The following is a 26822-nucleotide window of genomic DNA, read 5'->3' on the forward strand; positions in this document are numbered from 1 at the left end:
GGGGCGCGGACCTGGAGGTGCTGCGCCGGCAGTGGGCGCATGCGCGCTGCTCGCGCTGCCTCAGGCGAGGGGAGGCGGGCATGGCGGCGGCGGTGCTGGCCCGCGGCTGCGGCGCGCCCCGGGGTGAGGCCGCTAGGACCGGGGTCGGCCCCGGCCCCGGCACCGCTCCGCCGCGGCTGCTCGGGGAGCGGCGGGACACGGCAGCGGGGTGGGGGCGGCGGCGGCCTGCGCGGGAGGAGACGGCCCGGTGCCCTTCAGGGCCTGAGGCGGGTTCCCTCAGCCGCCCTTCTGCTTAGGGCTCCGGCCCGCTGTGCCCCTGCTGCAGGCCCGGGTCGTGAGGCCCCGCTGCTGAGCGGGGGAAAGCCTCTCCCTGGGGAGGCTCTCGGCCACGTTGCGCGGGTCCCGCCTGGGGTCTGGCCCTCCTGGGTCGTGTTCATCCCCCTGCCCAGGGAAACAACGACCTCTAATGCCTCTCGTGCCTTCCAGCGCTGGCCTTCGGGTGCCTCCGCCGGCTGCACACGGTGTACCAGACAGTGGAGCTGCCGGAGACCCACGAGATGATGCGTCAGACATGTCGGGACTTCGCAGAGAAGGAGCTGATGCCGTTTGCAGCACAGCTGGACAAGGAGCACCGCTTCCCGGCCGAGCAGGTGTGTGCTGCGATGAGGGCATGGGGGAGCAGGCGGTCGCGGTCAGAGCCGGGCTTCCCTCGGCTGCTGGGGCCGTCCGGGCCCCAAGCATAATGTACATCAAACTCTGCCGTAGTAGATTGAAGTATAGAGCAGCCTGTGGGAGAATCTTTTGAGTGTGGAGGTTGTAATGCCCACTGCTGAGCATCCTGAGCTCTTTACCTGTGTTTCTCTGTATCCAGCTTTAGTACCACTGAATTTTCAGTTCTGTTACTGACTTACCTGTGGGCTGTTATACAACCGACTTGTAAAATCAATTAAATACCTTTACAGACTAGACATAACCATACAAATAGTTCATAGTGAGGAAGTCTAGAGGACCTGAGTCCATTTCAGATGGTGAAAGGAGGTGAGCAGGGCATAGTAGATGTATGTTCGTCATGCTCTGGGGCTGTGGAGAAGCTGAGATTCCAATCAAACCTGAAATTCCCCTTATGGAAAGCAGTACAGACAGAGCAACATGTTCCACACACCCACACACAGTATGCTAGAGATTGGAAGGGACCTGAAAAGATCATCTAGTCCAATCCCCCTGCCAGAGCAGGAACACCTAGATAATAACCGTGGCGTGTTGAGCAGATTAACTCACCTGCTTTGTTGCAACAAAACGCTAAGCTCCGGGAAAATAATTACATTAGCAGAAGGCTCCAGGCAACCGCAGTCAGGCTTGTGGAGTTTTGTCCCGTCTTGCTGTTAAGGAGTAAGGAAGATGATCGCCAGTGAAGGCAAACTCACCCTAAAGGAGAAAATACTTTCCTCTTCACTGTTACCTGAGAATTTTACATTAGATTTTAAGTCATCTTACTTGAATGTGTAGGGGAGAAATCTAAATGTAAACAGTGTTTATTAAAGCAGCATTATCATACTTGTTGCCGTCTTTTGTTCAGTCTCTGGATTTGATGTGAGGGACTAGTGTTTTGGGTGCCTGTACAGGAGGGAAATACTTGTTTAAAAGTTCCCCTTGGTTCCTTTTCAAGCAAGCAAGCAAGCAAGGCTGGTAACGTACACATTGCTGCAGCATTGAAAGCTTGACATCAAGTATAAAACCAGAAGAATTATAAGAGGACATCTTATCAAGCATAAAAAAAGAGGAAAGCTTGGGTTTTTTTGTTACTCTTGTCTGCTGCCAAGTATTAACAAGAGACCTAGAGTGAGACAGTCAGTGCTCTGAAGAGCTTACAGTTAAGAAGTTGGGGTCCAGCTGAGGAACTTGGAGTGGAGTACCTTGGAATGGAACCAACTATTCTCTGGGAAGCCAGACCTGACTTTAATGGGAATGAGAAAATCACCTTCTTGCAAAGTGTTCTGTGGCTCACTCATTCTGTAAAATTCTTTCTTTGTGCAGCCCTAGGCTGAAGTTCAGCAAATGCACAGGTAAAGTTCTAATGATTTTTATCATCTAGAGGTTATTGAGAGCTTCCCACTGACACGACACATGCAAAGGGAAAAGCTTTGGTGGGATGCTGAGGAATACTGGTGGGGTTGTATATCCTTACTTCACCTTCAGAAGGGTCCCCCTTTCTAGTGTCCAGGAGAGCTCTTTAAATAAGCAAGAGCCTCATCTTAAGCTGCAGTGACTGTGTACAGCTTGTTGTACATCAGGGCCTGGGGACACTTACGAGTTTGTACAGTCAGATTCCCATTTCACCAGGAGTTGTCTGCATCTTCTCTGTGTGTAGCCCTGCTATGACCTGTCTTTACTTCCACGTGTCTGTGTGTATTTGCTAGGACACTGGTGGTGCACAGGATCTTACTTCTGCGTTCCTTACATGCAGGTGAAGAAGATGGGTGGCTTAGGGCTGCTGGCTATGGACGTGCCAGAGGAGTACAAAGGAGCCGGCCTTGACTACCTGGCCTATTCCATTGCTGTGGAGGAGATCAGTAGGGGCTGTGCCTCCACCGGTGTCATTGTCAGCGTCAATAATGTAAGTGCCTCAGGCTGTGTGTGAGGGACAGGCATGGAACTGAGGGCTGATGGCAGTGGTTTCTGGGAAGGAGTATATGTGAGAAATGGGGTTAGTTCCCCTGGTTGGAGAGCACTTGGACATTAGGGAGTTACTGGATTGTTTCTGTACCTTCTAGAGGCGTTAACTCTCAATGTTTGAAGTCCCTATATTTAGGGCCAATACTCAAGTTTGGCACTGAAGAACAGAAGCACAAGTGGATCGCTCCCTTCACTGGAGGAGAGAAAATTGGATGTTTTGCCCTTAGTGAACCAGGTGATACAGCTGTTACTGTTCCTTTTGCAAGAGAAGGTACATAGGGTAGCTGCTTTCCTCAGGTTTGGGATGGACTTTAGGTGTGTGAAATTGTAAGTTTGCACAAGGGTGGTTTGTAACAATTCTCTTTAGAGGAAGTCTCGGTGCCCACGCTGTTAACTGCCATCCCCGTGGTCCATGCTGAAAGTTTTCATCCCCTCTGTGTGAGCAGAGCTGTGGAGATGGACACATCTTAGACATGTGGGCCTTTCCCTTTCTGATTTGGGTCCTGAGGAGGGACAGTGGTGACACCACCAGTTACAAGACTTGCTGTGAGCTGGCAGAGTGCAGGCAGGGGGTGAGTTTGCGCCCCAGGCTGCCACTGATGGCCTCATTTGCTGGTGCCTTGCTCAGGGAATGGCAGTGATGCGGGTGCGGCATCCACGGTGGCACGTCTGGATGGGGACGAGTGGGTTCTGAATGGCACCAAGGCCTGGATCACCAACGCCTGGGACGCCTCAGCCACTGTGGTGTTTGCTACTACAGACAAATCCCTGAAGCACAAGGTGTGTTCATTTGGGTCAGTCAGTAAGAAGGGGTGGGAGTAAAGGAGTGGTGCAGGAGAAGCACTTTGAAAAGGTTCTGGGCACTATTTAGAGTGGTGCAGGCACTGAGTGGAGGAGGGGCTGATGTGCACTGGCTTTGTTCTGTCTTAACTCTCCCTCCCTTCTGGTCACCCAGAGAGGTGGCTTTTGTCAAAAATGTTTGGAGGAAGCCTGTTGACAGCCAGGTAAATGGGAAGTTGGCACCATTCCTAAGAGCTTGGGTCTTGTTGCAGGGCATTAGTGCGTTCCTGGTTCCCATGCCAACTGCTGGGCTGTCACTGGGGAAGAAAGAAGACAAGCTGGGAATCCGTGCCTCTTCCACTGCAAACCTGATCTTTGAAGACTGTCGAATACCCAAGGCCAACCTACTAGGACAGCTGGGAATGGGCTTCAAAATTGCCATGGTAAGAGATGGATCGGGGTGAGCTGTGGTTGTGGACAGCCATAGTTCTAAAGCTTATCATTTCCAAAACCATTTTTTGGCTTAAGGTGGCTTTGGTGGGCACCACTAGCATAAGCTGCCTTGTGTAACACTGAGCAGTTGACCCCCTCTTGCCACCATGGGAAATCATTCACGGGGCTGATGAACTGTCAGTTCGCCATAGATCCTTGACATCACTTTTACTGTAGATAAACGTGGCAGTTCTCCGATGAAGAAATGCTCATGCTGCTGAGGTGGTGTGTCAGCAGCTGTGATGAGTTTTAATTTTTCTCCTTTCCCAACCCCTCTGTTCCTCCAGTTTGTAGATAAAGGGAAAACATGGCGTTTTCCCTAAATACTGTGGCAGAGGAAAAGCTGTCCTGGAGGGCAGGGACAGCCTCTGGGTAATGTGTAACAGTGGATGAAATGTGAGTTACAATTTGTATGCAACTCTGAGGAGGGGTCAGGGAGCGTTCCTTGCAGTGCTGCACTACCCACTGAGGTGTTTGTTGCTTTTGTGGGGGCAAAACGCTGTTGTTTGTTCTGGCTTTTGCAAGAGCTGAGCTCCCTGGAACACAGCCCATTCGTTCCCTTTCGTCCAGACTACAAAGATAAAATCCTTTCTCACTGTGCTGTAAATTCTTCCCGTGCAGGGAAGCGGTTAAAGCCTGGTGGGCAAGCTGTTTGAGACAGGCCATGTTTTTTAAGCAGTGCTTCAGGGCGTGCCCTAATGAGAAGACCAAAGATGAGAACTGAGCAGGTGGTTTTGATTTTCAGTTTTAGTGGCAGTGCCATCAGGTGTGCAGTGAGCTGGGGTCTGGCTGAAGGGCTCCACAAAGCACATGTTCCTCGTTGTGCTCTTTTCCTTTCTTTTTCTACTCCCCAGTTCTTCCCCCCAGCTGATAAGAAGCAAACCCTCTCCTTTATGCTTTCTTTCCTGCACCCCTGGATCTCTGCAGTGCCCAGCATGTTTTATAGCTCTCTAGTCCTGCACAACCAGGAATATTCTGAGTCAAGGCAGTCTCTGACCAGAGGATACTAAAGCTTCCTGACAAGATCAGAAATGCAAGTGTAATGCAAGTCATAGAAGTATGACTGACTTACTTAATGTTTTTTGTCTTTCCCAGCAAACTCTGGATGCAGGAAGGATTGGGATCGCCTCACAGGCTCTTGGCATAGCACAGGCAGCTCTGGACTGTGCTGTGGATTATGCTGAAAAGAGAATGGCTTTTGGGTCACCCATCACAAAGCTGCAGGCAGTGCAGGTATGAGGCAGGCAGACGGGGCAGTGACAGACATTGCTGGTGGTGCTGTAAAGTTCGTGTGGGCTCTTGGCTGTGGTTTTGGGCCTGCAGCACAGTTTGCACTGTTTGGGATAAACAGGGCAGTGATTTTTTGTTTCAGACACCATTAAAACTGATGGTTGGGATGGAGCTGCTCCTTTTCGAGCAATGCTGGCCTCGGCGGGGAGCAGGGAGACTTCTGCTGTGTGTCCTTGTGCTGGCAAAAGGCTGCAGCTGAGCACAGGTGGTGTTTGTCGTTGCAGTTCAAGCTCGCAGATATGGCTGTGGCATTGGAGGGTGCGCGCTTGCTGACCTGGAGAGCTGCGATGCTGAAGGACAATGGGAAGCCCTTCACAAAGGTATTTCCAGCCTGGCATTTGTCTCACAGTGACAGGGCAAGAAGTCCACACTGTGTCCAGCCCTGCTGTCAGGGTTTAACCCATCACCCTCTGCTCTCTGTCCTCTGGCAGCCTGCTGAGCCCAGCTGGTTTTAGCCAAGGGGAGAGGGGTCAGCACTGGCACCAGTGGTCAGGCCTGGCTCTGCACAGCGGGTCTGTGAGTGTGCGAGTGAGATGTTCATTCCTGTGCTAGCTGCACCCTCAGTGATGTTTTCCTTCCCCAAAGGAAGCGGCAATGGCCAAACTGGCTGCATCAGAAGCTGCAACGGCCATCGCTCATCAGGTAACTGCTTCAGTTGACATCTCTGATCTACAGCATGCTTAAAGGGAGTTTGTGTTACCGCACAGCCAGTGTCTGAGGAAAATAGGATGGAATTTACTAATTTACTTACAAAAAAGCCCCAACCAACCAAACCGGCTGCTATGGCTGAAGCTGGTTAGCCCAGGCATCCTCCTGGGTTGTGGCAGAGGTGGGCAGGGATTTATGCTGGCTGGTGGCAGCTGTATAACTAAAGTCTTTTTATGCCTGCTGCTGTCCAGGGCAGTGTCGAAGTCTGAGCAAGATCAGCAATGTGTAAGAGCGTTGGTGCACCAGTCAGGACTACACTCGTATGTTTGCAACATAGTGAGCAAATGGAGCAGGACCTCTGGTGTCTGCATTTATTTAACCTTAACAAAAGTGCCTTAGCTGAGCAAGGGGTCACTAAGAGATCCCTCTGAAGCAGTTCATTCTCTGCCTGGGACATCAGCACTGCTCTTACCCAGCTCAAATTCTGTTTATTCCTCCAATTGCAAATCGGCCGCAGTCAACCCCACGTGTTCTCCCTCCTCTCCGCGGTTACACTTGCAATGGGCTTAGCTGCCTTTAAGGTGTCTGTGCTGTGCAGCAAACACATTCCTTGACTCTGCTTCTTTTCTAAGCTGCTGCCTTTGTTTTAGGCCATCCAGATCTTGGGTGGGATGGGCTACGTGACAGAGATGCCAGCAGAACGCCATTACCGCGACGCTCGTATCACAGAGATCTACGAGGGGACCAGTGAGATCCAAAGGCTGGTGATAGCAGGTCAATTGCTGAAGGCCTATCGTGGCTGAAGAGGCCAACTTGAACAAGACACTGCCCCAGAGTGCCTCATAATAGTGCACAACAGGGATTGCGTCTTGGCCCTCTTGACTGAGGCTCAGGATGAAAGTTTTCCTCACCAATGAGTAACTGACCCTCTTGTTAAAATGTGCTGATTCTTTGGACAACGTGTGGTGCATGGAAGGCCATATCTAGGCTTGTAAGTGACAGCTGTGAGTGCAGGAGGGAGGAGGCTGCCTGGCCCTGTAGGGGAGCATAGGTCTTTTCCTGAACTGGAGTGTTGTTTTGGCTTGGTAGCAGCAAAACGACCTGATTGTTCAGTAGAGTCAGCAGCTGTCCTTATGTGCTGCTCAGCCGTGGCCTGGGAAGCAAGCTGGCAGAAATTGGTCATTATGTGGTACTGGATAACCAGTGCCAAAGTTAGAGACACTGAGAGACCTGACCTCTGTGCCGATTCCCTGCTGTAGGCCACACTGATCAGGCTTCAATGAGTATCATGTGTGAGAGGGGCTGGTGCTGAGGTGATGGTTGTGGCAGTGCTTTTCCCCACTTGCAGCATGAGAGGAGCCAGACGGGAGGACACAGGTCCTACCTCTCTGCGGGCTGTGGGTGCTGCCTGTGTATGAAAAAACAGATCAGTAAAACCCCTCCATCCCGGCCAGCAGAGCCCTGCAGCCTGTTCTCTCAGCCACCTGTGGATGGAGGGGTAAAAGCTAAGGACAGAAAAGCTGCAATGGCCAGGACGGATAAAAAAACCATCAAACAGTAAAACCCCTCTGTTCCCAAAGCTGCTTTTACTGTAACAATTACTCCCAACAGGAAAGAGAGAGTGTGAAGTACAGTAACAGCCTTTAATCTCTGCATGTGTTGGGCAACGAGGAGGAAATGAAGAGATGACACACAAAACCTTACCAGGAAGCTTTAGCAGTAGCACATATCCTCAATCAGCTACCTTTGGCAAGATATTAACTTTTAGAAGATTCAGCAGCCAAAAGCTCAGCTCTAAACTCAGGAAAAGATGGAAAGGACTAAGACAACAGCCTGTGCAGTCTGCCTCCTTGTCCAAACAACGAGCACAGGAGAGGTAAATGGTTATTTTCCTATGGTGCCTTTATTTAGATTTGTGTGGACAGAAAACCAGCAGGATTCTATTGCACATAAGAGAACAGAGAAGACAAATAAAACCCGGTTTTAAAGGACCACCGGTCCCCACCCTCTCTTTTTTATGTTAATGTGAATCCATCTGTAGTATTTTCTTCCAGTCACAAGACACAGGAGCAATAACCCACCAGGACCTTCACGCCCCAGGTCAGAGATGCAGCAGGTGTTCACTAGGGCAGACGTCCGAGCACCATGAATAATACCTTTGCGGGTCGCTAGAGGGCAGCTGCATGTTGGGGCAGTCTTCAGGTCTTGCATTTCCCTTTGGTGCTCTCACAAACCTAAGGAGGAACAGGAACAGAGCCAGGCAGTGCATTCGACAGGAGTATTTCTGCTGGAAAACCATCTCTGAATGTACTAGAAATTATGGAAGGCTTCTAGGAGTGAGATGTTTCAGTGCTATCCCGATTCCAGCCCTTACCACCACTTTGATGATTGCTGATGGCTTGTTTCTGTTATTGTGTAGGAGGAAGTGATGTTGTTTTACACTTACCTGTCCTTGCAGCCGCTCAGCAGGAAGGGGAGCTGTAGGGGCTGCCTGCTGCAAGGAAGGGAGGACTTGAGGAGCACAGAGTTACTGTTCAGTGCTCACCTGCAGTGACCCCAGATGCCGAGGTCCAGCTCCGTCCCCAGTGACCCAGTGCGGTGTCACACTGAGGCCCTGCCTGTTGCACTGCCTCCACTTGCCTCATCTAGCTGCTTCCCTGAGCTCTGCTTCAGTGCACCGCCGCGCTCAGCCTGCTCCCTCTCAATGCCACACCTTCATTTACCATCTCCAAGTGATCACAGCTTCTCTTCTCCAGAGCAGAGTGAAATTCCCCCGTACATGCACCATGGCTGACCTGAGGGGAAGAATAGTGCCGAGCACCTCAGCTGACAGAGGACACACCTGGAGAACCTACAGCCTAGATTCACCAGATCCCTTGTGGACCTTCTGCAGGGAGTATGGGGAACAGCACCTCGTAATGGAGTGTTCTGGGGAGCCCTGCTGCTGTGACTGCGGGCTGTGATGCATGTGGCTCCTCAGAGCTGTTCCAGAAGAGAACTGTTGAAAGTGCAAAACACAAACAAGTTCTGCAGCATTAAACAGGGAGCTCTTGCTGTGAGCCACCCCCAGACAGCACTAACCCGGCTGGGTGTGGGCAGGGCCAGGCCTCCCTCTGAGGAAAGGCTCTGGTTACAGGTGGAGCCAACACTGCCGAGTTGGGGCACCAAGATGGGAGAATCAGGTCATGCCTAAATGAGAAAGAGGAGGGGGAGCAGGTGAGCCACAGCCACACTTTCAAGGACAGTGTGGGGTTTGCCCCACAGGGCTCTAGGTGTACATGAAGCTGGTTATGAGACAGAAGGGAGCCGGGAGATCCCTAACTGGAATCCTTTCTTAGGAAACACACAGCAGTGAGGAGTTACTCCCCTCACCCACCTTAAATGTGATGTATTTTATAGCACATACAAAGCTCACAGTCTCCTCATGTGAGTTCCCAACAGACTAAAGGAAAAGAGCAGCTGTTCTGGGCTGTCACAGTTAAATACAGGTGAGAAATTAAATACACCATTCAACACACACACACACACACACACACTCTTCCTGGGGAGCACAGATGTGAACCACATCCTTGGCCTGGACCCCACCAAGAACACAGAGCTGCCTGGAGTCTGAAGCATCTGCCTTCCTCAGAGCACGGCAGGACAGGGCTCACCGTGCTGTTCCAGGTCATTTGAGGTGGGGAGGAAGAGAGGGAGAACCAAACAGAAGCACAGTCTCAGCATTCCAGGTTTGAGCAGGGTACAAAATAGAACGAGCAGCTTGCATCTCCGGTACCCTTCATGCATAGTGGCTGGGCAGACAACCCCAGGTCATTTCTGAATTCACTTCTACATGATTTAGTGTGACCTTTTACCAACAGTAAAATTTCTAAGCTGTTCCCAAGGATGCAGCAGAAAAACCAGCTCCAGAGCTGTAACAGGTTTGTGTATCCCACTTCCAGGATGTGTCCTGGCAGCTTTGCTGTGAACACGCTCTAGTCTGTCGCCTTCTTGCCAGTGCCCTTTCCCCTTCCTGCAAGAAGGCTGATGTTGGTCAAACAGTTATTAACTATTTGCTCTGATAACTGTCCAGAGGAAGGGCAGGTACAGGCTCACTGCAGGACTGGGCCAAGTAGTTTGTTACAGAGTTCAATGGAATGTTAGACCAAGAAGGCATGTACAGAGCTGACAGGGAGCCCATGGTCCCACCCAGCCTCCACAACCCAAGGGACCCAAAGCAGCCTCTGCAGTTTCATCCTCAAACTGGGAAGATGCAGCTTTGGCCAGACTGGAGAAACAAGGACAAAGTGCACGTGTGCAGAGAGGGCCCAGCAGCTCAGGTAGGAATCTCTGTAATCCCCGTGTGACGCTGGGGTGGTTCTAGACAGGAGAGCTGTGGGACGAAGCTGTGACTGGCTCAGGAACCATGGGAGAATGCTTCTCCCTGTGCAGATGTGTTTGTATTTAGAATGGTTACGCTTTGGTTGACCTCTGCAGAGCACCTCAGTTTCTTACCTTGGTGCATGCCGGAAGGTCACTGTGCAGGAGGACAGTGCAGCCTAAAAGAAAGGCCAAGATTCTTCTGGTTAATTCTCAGCAATTGATTTTTATTAAATACTTGTCTATCAGCACTTCTAGAACGTTTTCCAGATGGGTTTTAAGTGCAGAAAATCATTCCTAGGCATTTTCTTGGCAGGGACTAAAAAATGCCCCTGCAAATAGAGCAAGACCCTTTATGTTCATTCCAAAGGCAGAAAGTACCTGCAGTGTGCAGTACTATGGGGCAGGGGGAAAGGCTGGGAAGGTAGAGCAGCAGCAAACTGGAGCTAAAGGTGTTATTCCAGTGCTTGGAACCTTAGGGGAGGAGGGAAATCCAGAAAAGTGTTTTATTTATTTCTCTGAATGCCCCCCTTAGGTCTGAGGTGTGTAGCTGAGAACTGATGCCTTTCTTTTGTCCCACGCTGGCTGCAGCTCCGGTCCCAACGCTCGCTATGAGCGGAAAAAGCAGAGTTTTAATGAAAAGCTGTTTGCTGCCTAAAGAAGGGTCAGTTACCTGAGGATGAGCACTGCGGCGCTACAGGAAACGCTTCCAGCTCAGGGAAAGGTGTGAATCGGGGAAAAGCCATTATTGTAACTGAAGTGACCCCATCCTCCCTGCCACCCTGTGCCCCCACCCCTGCTACACCTCAGAGCCCCTCCCAAAGGGCTGTGCTCCTATTTTCTGTTCCTTTAGATGTTTCAGGTGTCTCAGAGATCCCTTCCACCACCTCCGAGCCCATCCACCCGTGCCCGAGGACAGAGGAATGTGTCCACGAACAGCAGCTCACACACGTGGCTGGACCTGGATTCCTACTGTGCTAAACAGGCTCTTCCCAGAGCCGCTGGCAGAGCAGAAAGGAGCACACATCTCACTGAAGCTGCCTTACCGGAGGTAACAAAACCAGACCCCAGCTCACTGTTGGGTCACATTCACACTTAAAACACTCCTGGTTTCCTTCCAGTCAGCTCACGGTTACCAGCATCTATCAAACTAAGACCAGCTCTGAGCTCTCAGGAGAGCTCCCAAACCCCAGCCGCCAGAGTATTGTAAAGGAAAAAGGTTGTAGTTACCTGAGGGAGGGCCTTCGGTCTGACACAGCAGAGCTGGAGCGGCTGGGTTAAAAAACACAATGAAAACCTCCACATTTGAGCAGGCTGCAGGCACAGAGCAGCCAGCACACAAACTCCACCAGGCACACCAGTAAAGGACAGTTTGCTTTTTCTTTTTTTTTCCTTTTTTTTGGTGTTTCGGGGCAGGGCGGGTACAGCACGACTGAAACAAAATGCAAATACAAAGAAATAGAAAATAGAAAAGATGTATTTACAAGTGATACATTACTAGGATCAGAAAGCACAAAGACGATTGCTGCTATAATACATGCACCGGGGCAGGAGGGAGCTACCAAAAACCTGCACGGGGTTGGTGGCAGAAACAGAAGAATGGAAAAAGAAAACAAAAGGAAAAAACCACCCCCCCTCCCCCCCCAACAGGGCTGGGTTTGAAAGTTTCGCTTCCCTGGTTTGCTACATTGATCAAAATCAAATATCCCCTGAAGTCCATGAGTACAACCGGTACAAATACTACACTGGGTTTGGAACTGCAGGTTCAGCTGTAGGGAGGGGGGGAACAGCAGCTCATTGGAGATCCATAGACAAGAAAGCCAGAGTAAACTGCTCTACATGCTAAAAATTACAGCAAGCCCCTGTCTGCTACATAGCATGATCTTAGCAGGTTTTCCTTTTTATTTATTCATATATATATCTATATGTGTGTATATATATATGTATAAAAATCGTGCCCTTTTTCACTGCAAACATGACATCTGGGTGGAAATGTAACTTGTTACAACAAATTTTTATATGTATACTGCAAGAAGTCACTCCATGTCTGTGGATTTAATAATAACCTCACACCACAGGAAATATTTAATAGATCAAAAAAACCCAGTATGGTGACAGAAGAGTTTCTGTCGCAGTTCTTTTCAAACCCAAAGTCCAGCAGGAAACTGGTCCCAGTGTCCACGAGGGGTTCTCTGAAGAAGCTTCAGTTGCTTCACTGTGGTTTCTTTTAGTGTTCACAAGTTTTTGAACGACTTCAAGCCGTTTTCAGTTTCAAGTCTGCCTCTTCCTCTCTCACAAAGGTGATAGTCTGGTACTAATCCGTCCCAGTGAGGAAAAGAGGAAAGTGGCTGCAGTTGCACAAAGTGTCCCCAGGTCCACAGCTGCAGGGAGACAACGGAGCCACACGGAGCTCCAGGATCTTTGCTTTTTTCTTTTCCTCCTTTTAATACAAAGTCCTTTCATACAGGTCCCGTAAGTGGTACCTTCCCAAGCACCAGCCAGTCCAGCTTTAGGAGACTACAAAGCCATGAGTTAAAGTGAAAAGGACCAAGGCAGAAGTTCAGGTCACTTCCTATCCGTTCCATCATACTTCCAGGAAACGGGAGCTGCTGGACTTGGAGTGGAAAGGCTCAGACCACATGCGACGTAGATCACCCTGGGCAGGAAAACAGCAGAAGGACCATGCCCTCAGAAAACTGACATCCACTGAAGTCATATTTTTAAATGCATATAATTGCAGGTATGTCTTAAAGCAAATCTGTCCTTCACCTGGTTTGCAAGTTACAACAAAGACAGGAAAATATCAACCCCCTTCCCCGTCAGTCCATTTGTCTCATTTTGGTGCCAGGTCTACCCAAATGGATTTCTGATGGGAAGGAAATACTTATGGAGGTGGAAAATTCTGCCCTTTCTTGTGCTCTGCAGTGCATTTGCTGTGTTTCAGCAACTGCCCTGGGACAGGAAAGGCTCCATGTTAAAATTCCAGCTCTGAACAAGCAACTGGAAAGAGGTAAAGAGGCTCTGCCTCTGAGCTCTGCTGGACCTCTGTGCGTGTGTTCTCTCATGACCAGCCAGGCAAGGACAAATTCACTTATTTAATTAAAACAGCATTTACTCCTTCACAGTATAGTCTATAATTACTATTACTATAGCCTATAATTACTGCTACTTTATCTACATAAATCATTCTCTAGTTCAGGATCTCATCTCTCAGTTCCTCAGTCCTCCAAAACAAAGCTTCACCCCAGTAGAGGTGGGACCTGAGGTCTGGGCTAGGGCTGGTGAGGACACATCACCCCCATGAGAGCTGCTGCCACGAGCAAGAACACAGAACCTGTTTCCAGCTGCCCCCAGAGCTTGCTGCTGCAAGTGCCTAATCCTGTCTTACCTTTAAATAGGCCATGGTGAGGAGCGGCAATAAAGTGAAAGGTACCAAATAGAGGAGGGCAGGCTGGGCTGCCCGGTGAATACGAGAAGCTACTGTTGCCGTTAATAGACCTGTAAAACAAAAAAGGGGCTGTGTTTGTATAGGTGACATGCGGATGTTCTCACCCGTGCATCCACACGGGGCTCCCTTCCTGCCATTTCCGCAGAGAGCCTGTGGAAAAGTTACTTCCCTGTGCTTCATCTTCCCTGAATACAGCTGAAACAAACCAACCGGTCGAGTTACTCTGCTGTACCATTAACTTGTGTTGAGCCACTCGCTCCAGTTCTGAATCTCAAAGATTAAGCTACGAATAACTTGAACAAGATGCAACAAAAGGCGAAGGGGAGGAAGGTGAAGGCACCACGCTACCTCTTGAGACTTGTCAGTCGGAGGCCCCTCACCTGAGAGGAAGGGCTGGATACACCAGGAATTATTTTCCTGGATACTTGCCAAAATGCAGGGAGAAAGATGGAGGTGAGGGAGGAGGAAGGCTACTGGTAGGAAATAATCTTTCCTCTTCTTCCTTGCAAGGGCTGCAGGAGGTCAGGATATGCACGCAGCATGTCCTGACCATAGGGAAAAGCCCATTTTATGTTAGGGACAAGAGGGATGGCTACAGCAAATCGCAAACAGAATTCCAGTTGTGATTGTTTACAGTTTTCTGTATGCACTAAACCATCACAGGACCATAAACATCAGCAGTAAAACACAAAAATGCAGGCATTACCTGGATGTACCCTGCACGGCATAATCCATCCAGAGACTCCTATATTGTTCCCATAGCCTGGGTATGAGCTATGGCACCTTCTGTGCTCGTAAAGCAAAGTATCAAGAACACACTGATAATCTCTTTCCCTCTATAAATAAAATCCAGCAACCCCCTAAGACTGTAGAAGGGGTTTTCTCCCCAGAGCACGCCAATCAAACTCAAAGAGAGGAGGATTAAAAAAGAACACAGCCAAGTGTTCCCTCAAAGCCTCTTTACACTTGCTTTCATCGTCTTTTAAACCTACTACAATAACCCCACTCCCTGCTCACTAAGCAGCTACCCATATTAACCCAAGTACTCACCTACAAAATAGCCAATAAGTGTGCAGTGGAAGTAAGAGACCTTCTGCATACGGCCAGAGATGTTCCCTGGTCCTGGGGCACCACAGGAATCGCTGTTGGCTTGCTTCTTGTAGTTATCGTAACGCAGGACGAAGCAGAGCAGAAGACCTGGCATCACAATATCTCCGATCCCCAGCATGGAGAAGTGGCTGCCTGTGGAACTAGACAGCAACCAAAAGTGGGTTCATGCCCAGAACATGAGGGGACAAGCTCTAGACTCCTCCAGGCTGGTTCTGAGCTTCATCTTGCACATCCCTTCTTTCTACTGGCAAACTGCTGTGTAGAAGACACTAAGTGCTGGCTACTGAAGATCTCTTCATCGGTGATGTTGCCACCACCTCAGCTCAGTTTTAATCATACTAATTCTGACAGTAATGACACGTTGCTCCAAACCAGTTTATTTCTACCAGCAGTGCTTAAGCTGCTCTTGAGTCACTCAATGGAACAGATCCATCAACTCAGTATTTCATTCACCTCAAGCATTGCTGACCATTTTACCACACTGTATAGTACTGACACACGCTGCACCTTCATTCCCGTGCACGCAGATCACCTCTAATACAAGGCAATAAGTCAATTTATGGAATTCTGAGATCTTCAGCCTCATTCACATAAACCACACAGAGAACTACGCTCTCATGAGATTCCCACAAAAGGGCCAATTGTTAAGTAGATTAAGAACTAAAATTGCCCATTTTTCATGAAAACGAAGCCAGATTAAGTTAGCACAGAGTTGGCAAAAAGAGTAATTTTGGTTTCCTCACTGCAGAGAATCAAATCCTGATGTCTGTAATTCAGCATCCAACATCTAAAGGAGCAAGAGTAAATGTCCCAACATAACCTATGTGTAACTGCTGGTGCACTGGAGCCTACTTACTGCCCATAGGGCCCAGGTACATCTGATTAAAAACCCCAGCTAGCACAGAACCCCTGCGGAAGAGAGATGGGGAATGATCTCCCTCCAACACAAACCTACCCAGTAAAGCTGTCCCTGCTTAGAACAGCCTCTAACTCCCTTCCTCATCACTTGGCAGTGATCAGGACTATTCCAATGTTGCAACAAACCTTGGGTCTGCAGAACTCACGCATACATCAAACGGTGCATCCTGTTCTGAACAGGCCACTTCAACCTAATGAGGATCATGGCTGTGTGCTGTGAGTCAGCACATGAAGGTGTCCAGCCCTCACTATTCATTCTATACCTTTTTATCATGAAGAGGGAGGGACTGAACAGGGAACTAAACTGGTATTTTCCAATGGAGTCAGCACTACTACGAAGTACAGGGAAAGAAAACTTTTCTTAGATAATACAGTAAAAGAACTGCTGATTTTACCTTGGAAATACAAGTTTACCAGGCAGGGACAGACGGGGAACATCTCTACCCACATTTGGTCCCAGGTGAAGCTTCCGGGATAAAACATCCAGGGGGTTATCAGCTGGTTGTGTGGCCACTTTCACCATCACGTTGCTGTTAAAGATGTAGGCAGAAAAAAAGACCTGCGGAGCAAGGAAATGGTCAGCAATTACACACCACAATCACAGCCACTGAAAGCTGCGCGGCGTTTTGCTTTGCTTGTTCAAGAAAAGAAAGGATGTTGTCCAGATTTTCCATACACATACACTGTCTATGTGATAATAAAAGGCTTATGTATTTAAAAAGCTCATAACTTTTTTTTACACCATTAATCCTCAATAATAACTGCAGTACACTTTCTGATATCAAGATACCGATCAATATCTTGAGATCCTTTGGCAAAGGATCTATCCAGACTACAAGCAGGTAGTCCAGCACTACAGAGGCAGGTAGCAGGATACTGATAATATGAGAAAGCCTGAAAGCAGAAAAGAGGTAAGTGCAGTCGGTGCTCCCTCAGACACAGAATGATGCAATACTTGTTTCAGTCAGGCCCTTACTCTACAGCTCACTGCACTGGGAAACTGGCTGGTTACACGCAACCACTTCCCTGGGTCAGTGCTTGGTATTAGGCAAAGGTAACACAAAATCCTTTCAGTATCACAAAATCTGTTGTGGCAGGTTTCTTGAGAAGTGCACTGAGATTTTCTGCCAGGCTCCCTGGCTATGAATCAGCTGCATTCCTGTCCTGTGGCTTTCCCTGCTCATCAGAAGTTGGCACGTTCACACTGTGCAAGTGTGGGTAAGGCTTTGTGCTCACTTGGAAATGCCCGTGCTGATCTGCAGCCAGGCCTTCGCAAGTTGAGGTCCAGTTTATCTTCTGAAGTAATCAATTGAATTGCCAAAGTTGAAATCTTCTCATCATGGTCCTGCTTTTGTCAATAATTAGTGAGGAAAACATTCTGTATCCTGCTGCAGACCTGAACGTCTCAGAACAGAGCAAAGAAGCTGATCTGGCTTTGCCAGGCTTCATCAGCTCCATACTAGTACAGTTCACGTACAAGTGGCCCACAGCCAACTACAGATCCAAAGGATAAAAACAGTTTTAGCAAAACCAAAACACTTACCCAAAAGACATCATAAATTAGTAACCCAGAGAGTAGCAAGCAGGAAACCTTCAGGCTGGGCAGCCGAACAAAGGCTATCATTGCAACACACAGGCCCATAGCCAGAGCTACAAATGCAAGCACAGAATTAGTTCATTAAAAAAGAGCAAACCAAAACAAACATCCCCAAGCCAATACCTCCCCCACAAAACATCCCCCAGAGCAGCCTCTGTGGCACCTGTGCAGCTCTGCATGCACAAGGGGGCTGTCTGCTGCTCCCAGATAGTGAAACTCAGAGTTAACAACAGCCAAAATACACTCAGGAGCCAGCTGTGAGCCTGCCCCCATGGAAGCAGGAATCCCTCTGCAGGCACAGCTGCCCTCACCACTCACCTTCTGCTGCCCACCGCTAGGAAACGTTCTCATGCATTGTGTCCTACAGACTCCATCACTGGCTACCCAGTTAAAAACATAAGCAACAAAGCAACTTGGAGCTCCCTGTGCCCCACACATAAACATCTTTCATGCTATTCAGAGGTTTTCTAGCAAATGCATACAATAAATAAAATCCTTGACAAATCTGAATTCAGAAACAGCCCGGGTACACAACATGTTGGAACATGTTATGGCGGGTACATGACATGTTAGAACATGGTGTGACGGGTACATGACGCTGGAACATGGTGTGACAAAGTCCACTCAAACCAATCTTAACTGTAGAGTCATCACTTGGGTTGGGAAGAACCTTACATATCACCATCCTCACAGGTAAGAGCTTCATCCTAATACCTAACCTAAATCTCCCTCTTTCAGCTTAAAGCGATTCCCCCCCTGTCCTGTCACTACATGCCCTTGTAAGAAGTCCCTCTCCAGCTTTCTTGCTGGCCCCTTCAGGCACTGGAAGCTGCCTGAAGATCTCCCCAGGCTTCTCCAGGCTGCCCCAGCCCAGCTCTCTCAGTCTGGCTCCAGAGCAGAGCTGCTCCAGCCCTCGCAGCACCTCTGTGGCCTCCTCTGCTTGGCCAAGATCGTGGGCGGCTGCCCAACAGCAGCTATGGTATCACTGTTTGGAGAGGCAGGGCTTTCCCAATAACAAAAATCCATGTAGAAGCCTGCCTAACAATGGGGAAAAAATATGGGCAAGTCTTTTCCCAACCCCTCTCCCAGAGGTGAGTTTTCAGCCAGATCACCAAGCTCAACAGCATGCCACAGCTCACATTAGTTCTGTTCCAAGAGGAATTCTGTCAGGGAGGAAACTGGTATTACACTAAAAACAAAGGCAATCCCAGTCTTCACATTTGTGTGATTTCCTCCTGCTTTAGGCCTGGCCTTAGCTACCAATGGCACCCACCTGACATTCAAATGTACTTCAAATGGATACAAGTGAATCCCTGAAGAGATACTTGAAGTAAATCAATCTATGCATCAGGACATTCACAAGGAATCATGGAGCCCCATTGGGACCCCAGCGTGCTTAAGTATACAGCCATATGTAAATAACTGCCTAATGTATGTAGATGTTTTTTCCTGTGTACACTATGTCAATATTTGCCTAACATCCCACAATTACAAACAGTCACAAACCCATTCTAACCAACTGAATCCAGGGAAGATGGATCACTCCCTGTGTGCCCACCAGTGCGACAGTGTGACCAGATTTGCTAAGATTTAGAGGTTAACCTTCGGCCTCTGGTGCTGTAATGATGCACTGGGAAACCACCTTACCCCTGCCTGCCTTTCACCTGCAAGGTACGCAGCTCCTCCACCAAACCGCTACAGAAACACATCCCTGTGGATTCAGGGGCCACCGCAGGCCTGCCAGCGTGGCTGCTCGCAGTGCCCAGGGACTGCAGCCCAGCACTGGCTCTGCCAAACCCACCTTATCTTCTGGGAGCTGATAAGCTCAGCACAACACGGAGCGTCACGGCTGCCAGGCTGAGCACAGTAATGGGATTACTCTGATAAAAGCGTGCCTTAAATCGTGCTGCACAACTGCAACTTGCTATAAAGTGTAAGCAAATTATTGAGGTTTAAAGAATTTGACACAGCAAAGCAGCGAGAAAAAGAACTGCACTCAGCCATTCAATACAGCCTTCAGTCACTGACTTCCTCTGGCAGAGGAGCAAATACAAGGGAACCGCCTGTCTTAAATCAAAGAGGTTTCTCTAAAGCCAACGTTAATAATAGCCCAAACAGGCCTATATTTAGGAGAGGATTTCCAGGTTATAATTAACTAGAAGTGGAAATATTTGAACCAGCATGAGTTTTATCTGTTGCCCACACAATTGATTTCTCCATTACTGACAGGAACACGGGCACACAAGCAAGGCACTTTCATCAAACCAAGCAAAGACTGGGCAGAAAAGGAGACGGTGAAAGACACACACCAGTAATTGTGCAGTTCTGCAACTGCCTGAAGAAATACTGGCAAATTTAAACACAGAAGGGAGGCAAGGATGCCCGAGAGGAAACAGGAGTGAATCAGGCCAAAGTGCAGGCAAACCTCCGACAGGCCTCTCAAATGGAAGCCAGCTTCCTTCTGCAATGAGAAACCCCAGAAATCAGGTAGGAAACAAAGTCATCAATACCCAGGCTCATGGATGGTGCTGACACGCTGTATAAGGCAGATCTACACTAAACACGTTATGCAAGTCATTAAGAAAGAAAAAGAGAAAGAGAAGCAGGGGGGGAGAGAAAGGAAAAGAAATGAGGAGGCTCTGGGTAGAACGTCCTGGGCAATGGGATAATGAAGCTGAGCAAGCAAGAACTGAAAGAGTTAACCCTCAGCCAACAGAACAAATGAACCTCGGGGTCCCTGCAAGCACGCTCCTTGCAGAATGAGGATGCTGTGTGAGAATGAATATTCTCACACATGTGCTCAGACCCTCTGGATACAGGGCATTTCTCAGCTTTGCTGCACTACACAACAGATGAAACCACCAGGATGCTGGTTTACAAAGCACTGTGCAAGCTACCAAAGTCTAAGCTGCCCCACACGCTGACCTTTTATCAAAGAGGTGGTGAAGTTCTGATCTAATCATGCTCCTCTACAACTCTCAGAGGGTATTGTAAAGGGTGGGAATAAGAACACTTGTCAGGAAGCAGCCTCTGCGCAATGGCCACAGCAGTGAAGGCCTGCAGCAGTTCCCAGGGTGTCCGTGACTGTTCAGTTCACTCTGTAGCAGGCACTGTGCACATCTGCAGCATTCCCACTGTGCATCTCTAGCTGTGTCCTCTATTCAGGAACCTGTTAACCAGGGGACGGGGACAGGGAGCACCCCTGATGACTGTCATCAAACAATCTGCTCTGAGACACAGGCGCTTCAAGACCTATAGATGATGTGCATCATCACAGGCCAGAACAACCCCCTGGAGACAGTATCTGCTCATTCCATCCTGTACAATACCCCTAGCTTTAGAAACAGTTCAACCAACTACTGCACACTGAGGGAACTGCAGTGTTTGAGCACTGAAGACAGCTCTGGAGTAACCACCACACCTTGATTCTGTAAGGACAAGAAATCACCATGAAATACCTCCCCTCCTTGTTCCTCAGCTCTGAAGTAGAAACACTCTCATAGGAGATAATGAGCTGCACACCAGGAAGCCAGACACAAAACTTGAGGTGCACTGTTAAGAGGAGATGCCTGCCCTGTTTCTCCCTCCAGCCACTGGCCCAAGGGACGTGAGGCCTGCTCACAACATCTGGTTCATTCCGAGCCAGCCGATGATCCGCTCACAGCTCTGACTGCAGCACACCCTGCACACGGCATCGAGCAGCACTTACCGCCCGTGTTGCCCTCCAAACAAGATGAGCTGGGGTATCAAGGCTGCAGTTACAGAGAAGCAAAGGGTAAAGGCAGAGATGACGTAGTCCCATTTGCAGCAGTACAGGATCAGGAGTAAAACTGCAGAGTCTGTTTCCCTGGTGAAGGCAAATAAATGCTGCTCCCTGTTCAGTGTCATTGACAAACACTGATATAGTTGGATTTGAACAAATGACACGAGGCTTACCTATAGAGTTCAACTCCCTTCATATAAGCCACGTAAAATGCACCAAAGCCAGACAGTATCACCAGAGTTCAGTAAACCTAAGCAACCACACAGAGGAGTAAACCCTAGAAACCACCCAGCAGCAGCAGCTCAGTGCTGTGCAGATTGATTACCTCCAAGCCTGCTATTTCAGACTGAAGCGCTCACAAAAATAGCTGTTTTTAAGGGAACACTTCTGTTGGTACCTCAGTGCAGACAAATCTTTTCAGACTTTGCCAAAATCCATGCCTGACATTCCACTGAGCTTTGTAGCTCCTGCAGATCCAGAAGCACTCCTGATTCCATGGTGGGCTACTCTGCTTCACACAAACCAAACTTGACCTGCAGTTCTGTATTTAGTCTCTGGGTACTGTGAAATGCATTCCCTCGAGTGCACCAGCTGGAACTTTCAGAGCAGCAAAAAGCACAAATGAAACAATGCTCTTAAACAAAAGAAATGTTCGAGGTGCCATGAGAGGTTTCAGTGCTAAGGACTTGCTGCTGCCTCATTCAGGAGGAGCAGGAGAGCCGACGGGCCGTACGTTTTCTATTGCAACAAGCAATTTCAAGGGCAGGTAATGCTGTCCCACCTATTTTTCCTCAAGCAATCACAACCACAGGGTGCCATTTCGTGAGATGTCCTATGCCAACTGAGGTGCCCGACACTGCTGAGAAGCGGAGGTCCTGCTCCTGGCTTCCCCATCATTCCTTTGCAATCATATCCACTTCATTCTCTTAGATCCTGTCATGCTGCCACTTACCTTTAGCCAAATTTAGCACATACCTGACTGCACAATAATCCAATTCATCTTACTGCAGCAGCAGCAAAATAGCCAGGCAAAAAAAGAGTACGCTGCCATTCTAGTGAGCTGAATCAGTTTACCATGTGATTAAGTGAGTGCCAGAGCTAGCACAAGAGCTCCGGGAGGCAGGAGGGGAGGAGGAAAGCTCCTTTTCGGCACAGTAAGCTGTGAATTCAGTTCACCCAGCATGGCAAAGAACAAATCACACCTTCAAGCCAACTGGATGCCTGCCAGCTTCACCCACCTCCCCATCCGTGGCAAGCGTCAAAGAGATCAAAGACAAGCAGCTACTGTGAACTGGCTCACAACAAATTGTTTGATCATCTGAACCGACCAACAAGAAGATGCACAGCAAAAATGAACCCGATTGCAAGGATCGAGCTGTGACTCAACCACCACTGCCTCCACACACCTTTAGCTAGAACCGCCCGCTCACCCACACCACAGAGGTGTGCAGTATCTCTCATGAGTGTCCTGGCTTTCACAAACCAGAAAAACAGGTGTCCCAAACACCACCCGGCATGTTCCTGACAGCCTACCACACAACAGCACAGCTCAGCTCAGCTCAGCAAGCTGCTAACGTGCACATTTCAGCAGTCATCGCCAGGGGATGGGATGTGTCAGAACAGGCACAAGCCAGTCCTGAAATCCCCTGATTCACATACTCACCATCCATAAGGAGCCAGTGGCCAGTCAGGACCCAGATAAGGACAAGCATCACAGACAGAGAAAATGAGAGCAGCTCAGCAGCAGTGAAACGCCCGCAGCAGCCAAAGGAAATCCTAGGAACAACACACAAACATTAGCTAGAAGATTTTATGTTTCCATTTAAAGAACAGCAAATGGACCCTGCTGGAACAAGGCTCAACTGCTGCTGAAAGATGCCAAGAACAACTGAAGGGAAGTTCCTCTGCCACAAATAGGTACCAAAACAGCAACAAAATAAAAGCTTTCCTCACATTCAACTACTGTGTGTAAAGCCTGAACTACAGAGATGGAAACCCCCCCTGTAAATCTTGGCACCTCTCTTGAAATGGTTACCATGTATGCTATTTCCTGGTGCCATCTAAGATAGTGCCTTCTGCAACATGAACTCCAGCCACGAGGTTAAAAAAAGAAATGGGTTTCAAAACATGACATTAACAGCTGTAATTATTGGTGTAACTCCAGCCTCTGAAAGACCCAGCATTAAAATCCATGGCCTGAATTTAATAAGCATTAAAATCCAATACCAAATCCCAGGCTGAAATCTCAGACAAAAGGAGCCAAACTTCTTCAAAGCCACTGTTGGGAAATCACGTCCCCTGCGATGGGAGCGCATTTCCCAGGCTGGCAAGCACGGGGGCCTTGCACAAATTGTGCTTCTGAGTTTCAAAGTGGAAACGTGGTGTTCACACAGGAAGTATGCACAAACATCAGCCCCGAAGGCCTGAGGTCAGTGCTTGGAACCAAAGACTCCGCTCAAGAATTCACATTAAAAGAAATAAATACAACAAACAAGAGGAGGAGCAAAAGGTTTTTCGAGTCCTTACTTGTTTTGAGGTGAACAAGGCCGTGTTAAGTACTGGCACATCGGGAGCAGAAGGAAAGCAAAAGCTATTGTTGCAAGGACTGAAAAGAGAAGACAAGGTAATATTAGTGCATTCAGACCTAACTTCCACAGTACACAAACAAGCTCCTCCAATCTGAAAAAGCTCTTGCAACAATGCCCTATTATCCTATGCTGCAGTATTATCAAAGGAAGAGCGGCTCCAAGGTTTTCTGCAGAACTTCTATTGTTGGTAGGCTTTCAAACTTGGGCCAAAATAAAAGCTCTCAAAGGAATGCAGTGGCCAATCCCCAAGCCTTACAAAGCTAAAATGAAGTCTTGCAGCTATTCGTGATCAGCTCAGCAAGGAAAACAGTTCTCAAATATTCCGAGTCAAAACCCCCAACTGACTGCACACTGGCTGCGAGGTTCTTCTATAATTCTTCAGTAAAGCACACGGAGGCTGCAGAACTCACATGGCTTTTCTACTTCTTAGCTCTTTCCCCCCCCACCTCACTCTGACCCCTTTCTTTGTTACTGAAACAAGCAGAGCTTACGATAAATCACAGCCAGCAGCTGGACACTTCACTTTTATAAATACAAAGTGATGTACGTTCCTGAAAGCCAGGCAAACCAAACCCGAATGCATCCAGAGGGTTCCCATTAACGCTGCCTTTTTAAGGAGCATACTTTGTCCCATCCACACCCTTGGGAAAACCTTCGGTAACTGCTGGTGTTTACAATCATTTTTCCTTCCAGTTCTTTTAAATATCCTAGCACTGGATTTGCACTAAGGACTGCTTTAAAAGGCTGCACAGTGAGGGCCAGGAGACACAGACAAGGCAGCAGCACACGTCCAAAACTGCTGCAGCAAGAACTGATGGAAAGGAAGGAGTTGTTCAACATGCTACAGATCAAATCTCTGTGCTGCCCCCTACTCATGCCTTACACTGGGGTGGCTGCTGTTGGGTTTGAAAAGGCATTTTTTGTTTTCCTCTTGTCAAATTAAGAGCATGGGAAGGAATCAAACATTCTCTTTAGTGCACAGCCTAAGCCGACTGGAGAAAAGAAACTGGGGGTGCTCAAACCACACATTTCCACCTCTCAATTCTGCCCCTTCTGGTGGGAGAAAGATTAATATAAATGAAGAAATAAATTCTGACAAAGAAAGTTGTAAAAAGCATCTGCAGGCAAAGAGCACGGTGCCAGCCCCAGTCCTCACTATTTCAAAGGGGAGGAAACAAGGCAGAATGGGTGGGGAAAGAACGAACAGTCTGAGCGTGGCAGCTCCGCACATGCTGAACTAGGAACCTTTCCAGAGGCACCTGACAAAGATCCCTGCCCAGCGAGGCCTGTGCCCTGCTGCCCAGGTCCTTGCACCTTGCAGCCCTGCTCCCTGGGCCACCATGGCTGGAATGACCCTTCCTCAACCCAGAAAAAACCTTTTTGCCCTTGGAATCTCTCCCTTCCCTCCCCTCCAGCTCCTCTCAGCAGGGAACCCTGCATCTCCTGTCCTGGTATCCCCAGCCGCTGCCACCCCTAAGCTGGGTTCATTCAGAGTATAAGAATTAAAATGTAATCACCCTAATACACTCTCAGTCTCATTCCTGCCTGTCCAGGCTTCCCATGGTAAGTTTCTCTTCCCTCCAGTCTCAACACCTATTACTCAATGGGCAATCCTTTGGCTTAGCTCCTGCCTGTAGGCAACGAGCCAACTCTTCAGCTCTGCCCCCTGCTCAGCAGCTGGTTCTAGCCCTGGGCTCTCTGCTGTGCCTGCCCTTGCTCCTGAGAGACAAATCCTTGTGGGATGAAGGTTTAAGAACCTGCCATCAGCTATAATGCACAATTTCCCCACACCATCCTCTACAGTCTACAAAAGGAGGATGTAAAATAGCACTACCTGAGCTTCAGGGGACAGAGGGATTGAATCCCACAGCTCACACACACCCAGCTCCAGCAGGGTCTGCATCCTGCTGTGTAACCTCTAAGGAGGCTGTGATTTCAGCCTGGGGCCTAAGTCTCCTGAGCTTAATGACATCCTCTGATGCAAGACCAAGGAAAAGCACAAAAGCATGGTAAACCCAGGTTAAAGAATAAAGACACCCAAGTGCACTGGCCCAAACAGACTCAACCCTCTTAAAGCTGCAACAAGCCCCAGCCGACACAAGATCATACGATTACACAGCACAAATGCCACAAATAAAGTTATAAATGTCAAGGTCATTCTGGAAATAAATGGACCAATAAACATGACAAGTCAAAACTGGTCTTTTGTCATTAATCTTCCCTTACACCTTACATATTTGTGTGAGTACATTCCCCTAATATTTAGCATATAGTGAACTTTATCTGAAGTAATAATTTAATTTTAATAGGAAAGAACACGTATGTCAAAGGTCAAAGTTATAAAAGCACTGTTCAGCAGATCTTTCCAGCACTGTGCTTCCAGAACTGGACAGGAGCCTCCAGATTCATGTCAAGAGCAGAGATTTAGATTTCACCCACCAACATTGGCCAGATCAAGAGGCTGGAGAGGATGCATAGCTGGGGAGTTAAAGCACGAGGGCAAAGCCTGCGCTGCATGTACATGAAGCAGGAGAGGATGAGAGGTATTTAGGGGGTTACGAATCTTCACAGACTCAGTACGAGGACTGAGGAGTACAACTTTTAAAAGCTGCTGCACATTTGGAGCAGTGGCAAGAATCCGGCTGCCCTGAGCGGCAGCTTTAAGAACTGCAAAGAGATTAAAAGGCAAATTCATTTATCTGTTTTTTTTTTAATCTAAGTCCTGGGCTTGACTTAAATGACAAAGTGTAAATACTAATAACCAGGACCAGTGGGTCTCTAATTTACCTGCAGACAGCAGCTTCATTTTTGTTCTAAATTCAGGCAGTGCAGAATTATAATGCTCAAAGGACTAGCGAGACCAGAAGTACAAAGAAAAACTGTATCAAAGCAAACCCCAAAATTAAACTAGGAAAAGAAGTCTCTGGATGGGATCTCCAGAGTTATGCTGTGATCATGTAAATTACCTGAATTACAGAACAGCATGTACAGTTCTAAGCACTGATTTCTAAGTTCTAACTACAGTTCTAAGCACAAGTGAACTTTACATAAAACAACGCATCCAGCATCTTTCAGAACTCTGGCAATTTATAGTTCAGGAGGCTTAACAAACCTCCAAGTGGAAAATACTTCTCAAATACTACTTGTCACTTTATT

General features: G+C 48.4%; 3 protein-coding genes across 5 annotated transcripts in view; 1 reads left to right on the plus strand and 2 right to left on the minus strand.

Moving 5' to 3' along the window:
• CUNH12orf43 (chromosome unknown C12orf43 homolog) overlaps positions 1-26822 on the minus strand; it is a 139201-nt gene that overhangs the window by 38441 nt on the left and 73938 nt on the right. Inside the window, exon 7 of one of the 2 annotated variants that reach the window (XM_062631258.1) lies at positions 3277-3292. The exons of the other annotated variant lie outside the window; for it this stretch is intronic. The gene's annotated coding sequence lies outside the window, so the exon portion shown is untranslated. Of the gene's footprint in view, positions 1-3276; positions 3293-26822 lie in introns of those variants that run through there. 2 annotated transcript variants of the gene reach the window in all.
• ACADS (acyl-CoA dehydrogenase short chain) lies at positions 42-7874 on the plus strand. The gene is made up of 10 exons (XM_062631256.1): positions 42-123; positions 487-650; positions 2465-2614; positions 2797-2908; positions 3302-3453; positions 3726-3896; positions 5041-5178; positions 5460-5555; positions 5821-5877; positions 6534-7874. The coding sequence occupies exons 1-10, from the start codon at positions 81-83 to the stop codon at positions 6684-6686; spliced, it is 1236 nt and encodes a 411-aa protein (XP_062487240.1). The 5' UTR covers positions 42-80; the 3' UTR covers positions 6687-7874.
• The window catches only part of SPPL3 (signal peptide peptidase like 3), a 58762-nt gene continuing 43641 nt past the window's right edge, over positions 11702-26822 (minus strand). For both annotated transcript variants that reach the window (XM_062631244.1, XM_062631245.1), the window contains exons 5-11: positions 23605-23683; positions 22742-22854; positions 17262-17368; positions 16114-16277; positions 14741-14940; positions 13631-13740; positions 11702-12898 (exon numbers count right to left, since the gene is read on the minus strand). In XM_062631244.1, coding sequence (XP_062487228.1) covers positions 12827-12898; positions 13631-13740; positions 14741-14940; positions 16114-16277; positions 17262-17368; positions 22742-22854; positions 23605-23683 — 845 coding nt within the window. In that variant the 3' untranslated portion in view covers positions 11702-12826. The remainder of the gene's footprint in view (positions 12899-13630; positions 13741-14740; positions 14941-16113; positions 16278-17261; positions 17369-22741; positions 22855-23604; positions 23684-26822) is intronic.

This window comes from Pezoporus occidentalis, unplaced genomic scaffold (genome assembly GCF_034315485.1).
Source record: "Pezoporus occidentalis ecotype Australia unplaced genomic scaffold, CSIRO_AGI_Poc_V1 ctg37, whole genome shotgun sequence".
NCBI classification, from domain to species: Eukaryota; Metazoa; Chordata; class Aves; order Psittaciformes; family Psittacidae; genus Pezoporus; species Pezoporus occidentalis.

Bases quoted from the DNA above. Each gene is read 5' to 3' on its own strand.
- ACADS (XM_062631256.1), top strand. From the start codon at position 81: ATGGCGGCGGCGGTGCTGGCCCGCGGCTGCGGCGCGCCCCGGG. The intron at 124-486 runs GTGAGGCCGCTA...CGTGCCTTCCAG, and splicing joins CGGCTGCGGCGCGCCCCGGG to CGCTGGCCTTCGGGTGCCTC. The intron at 651-2,464 runs GTGTGTGCTGCG...CCTTACATGCAG, and splicing joins ACCGCTTCCCGGCCGAGCAG to GTGAAGAAGATGGGTGGCTT.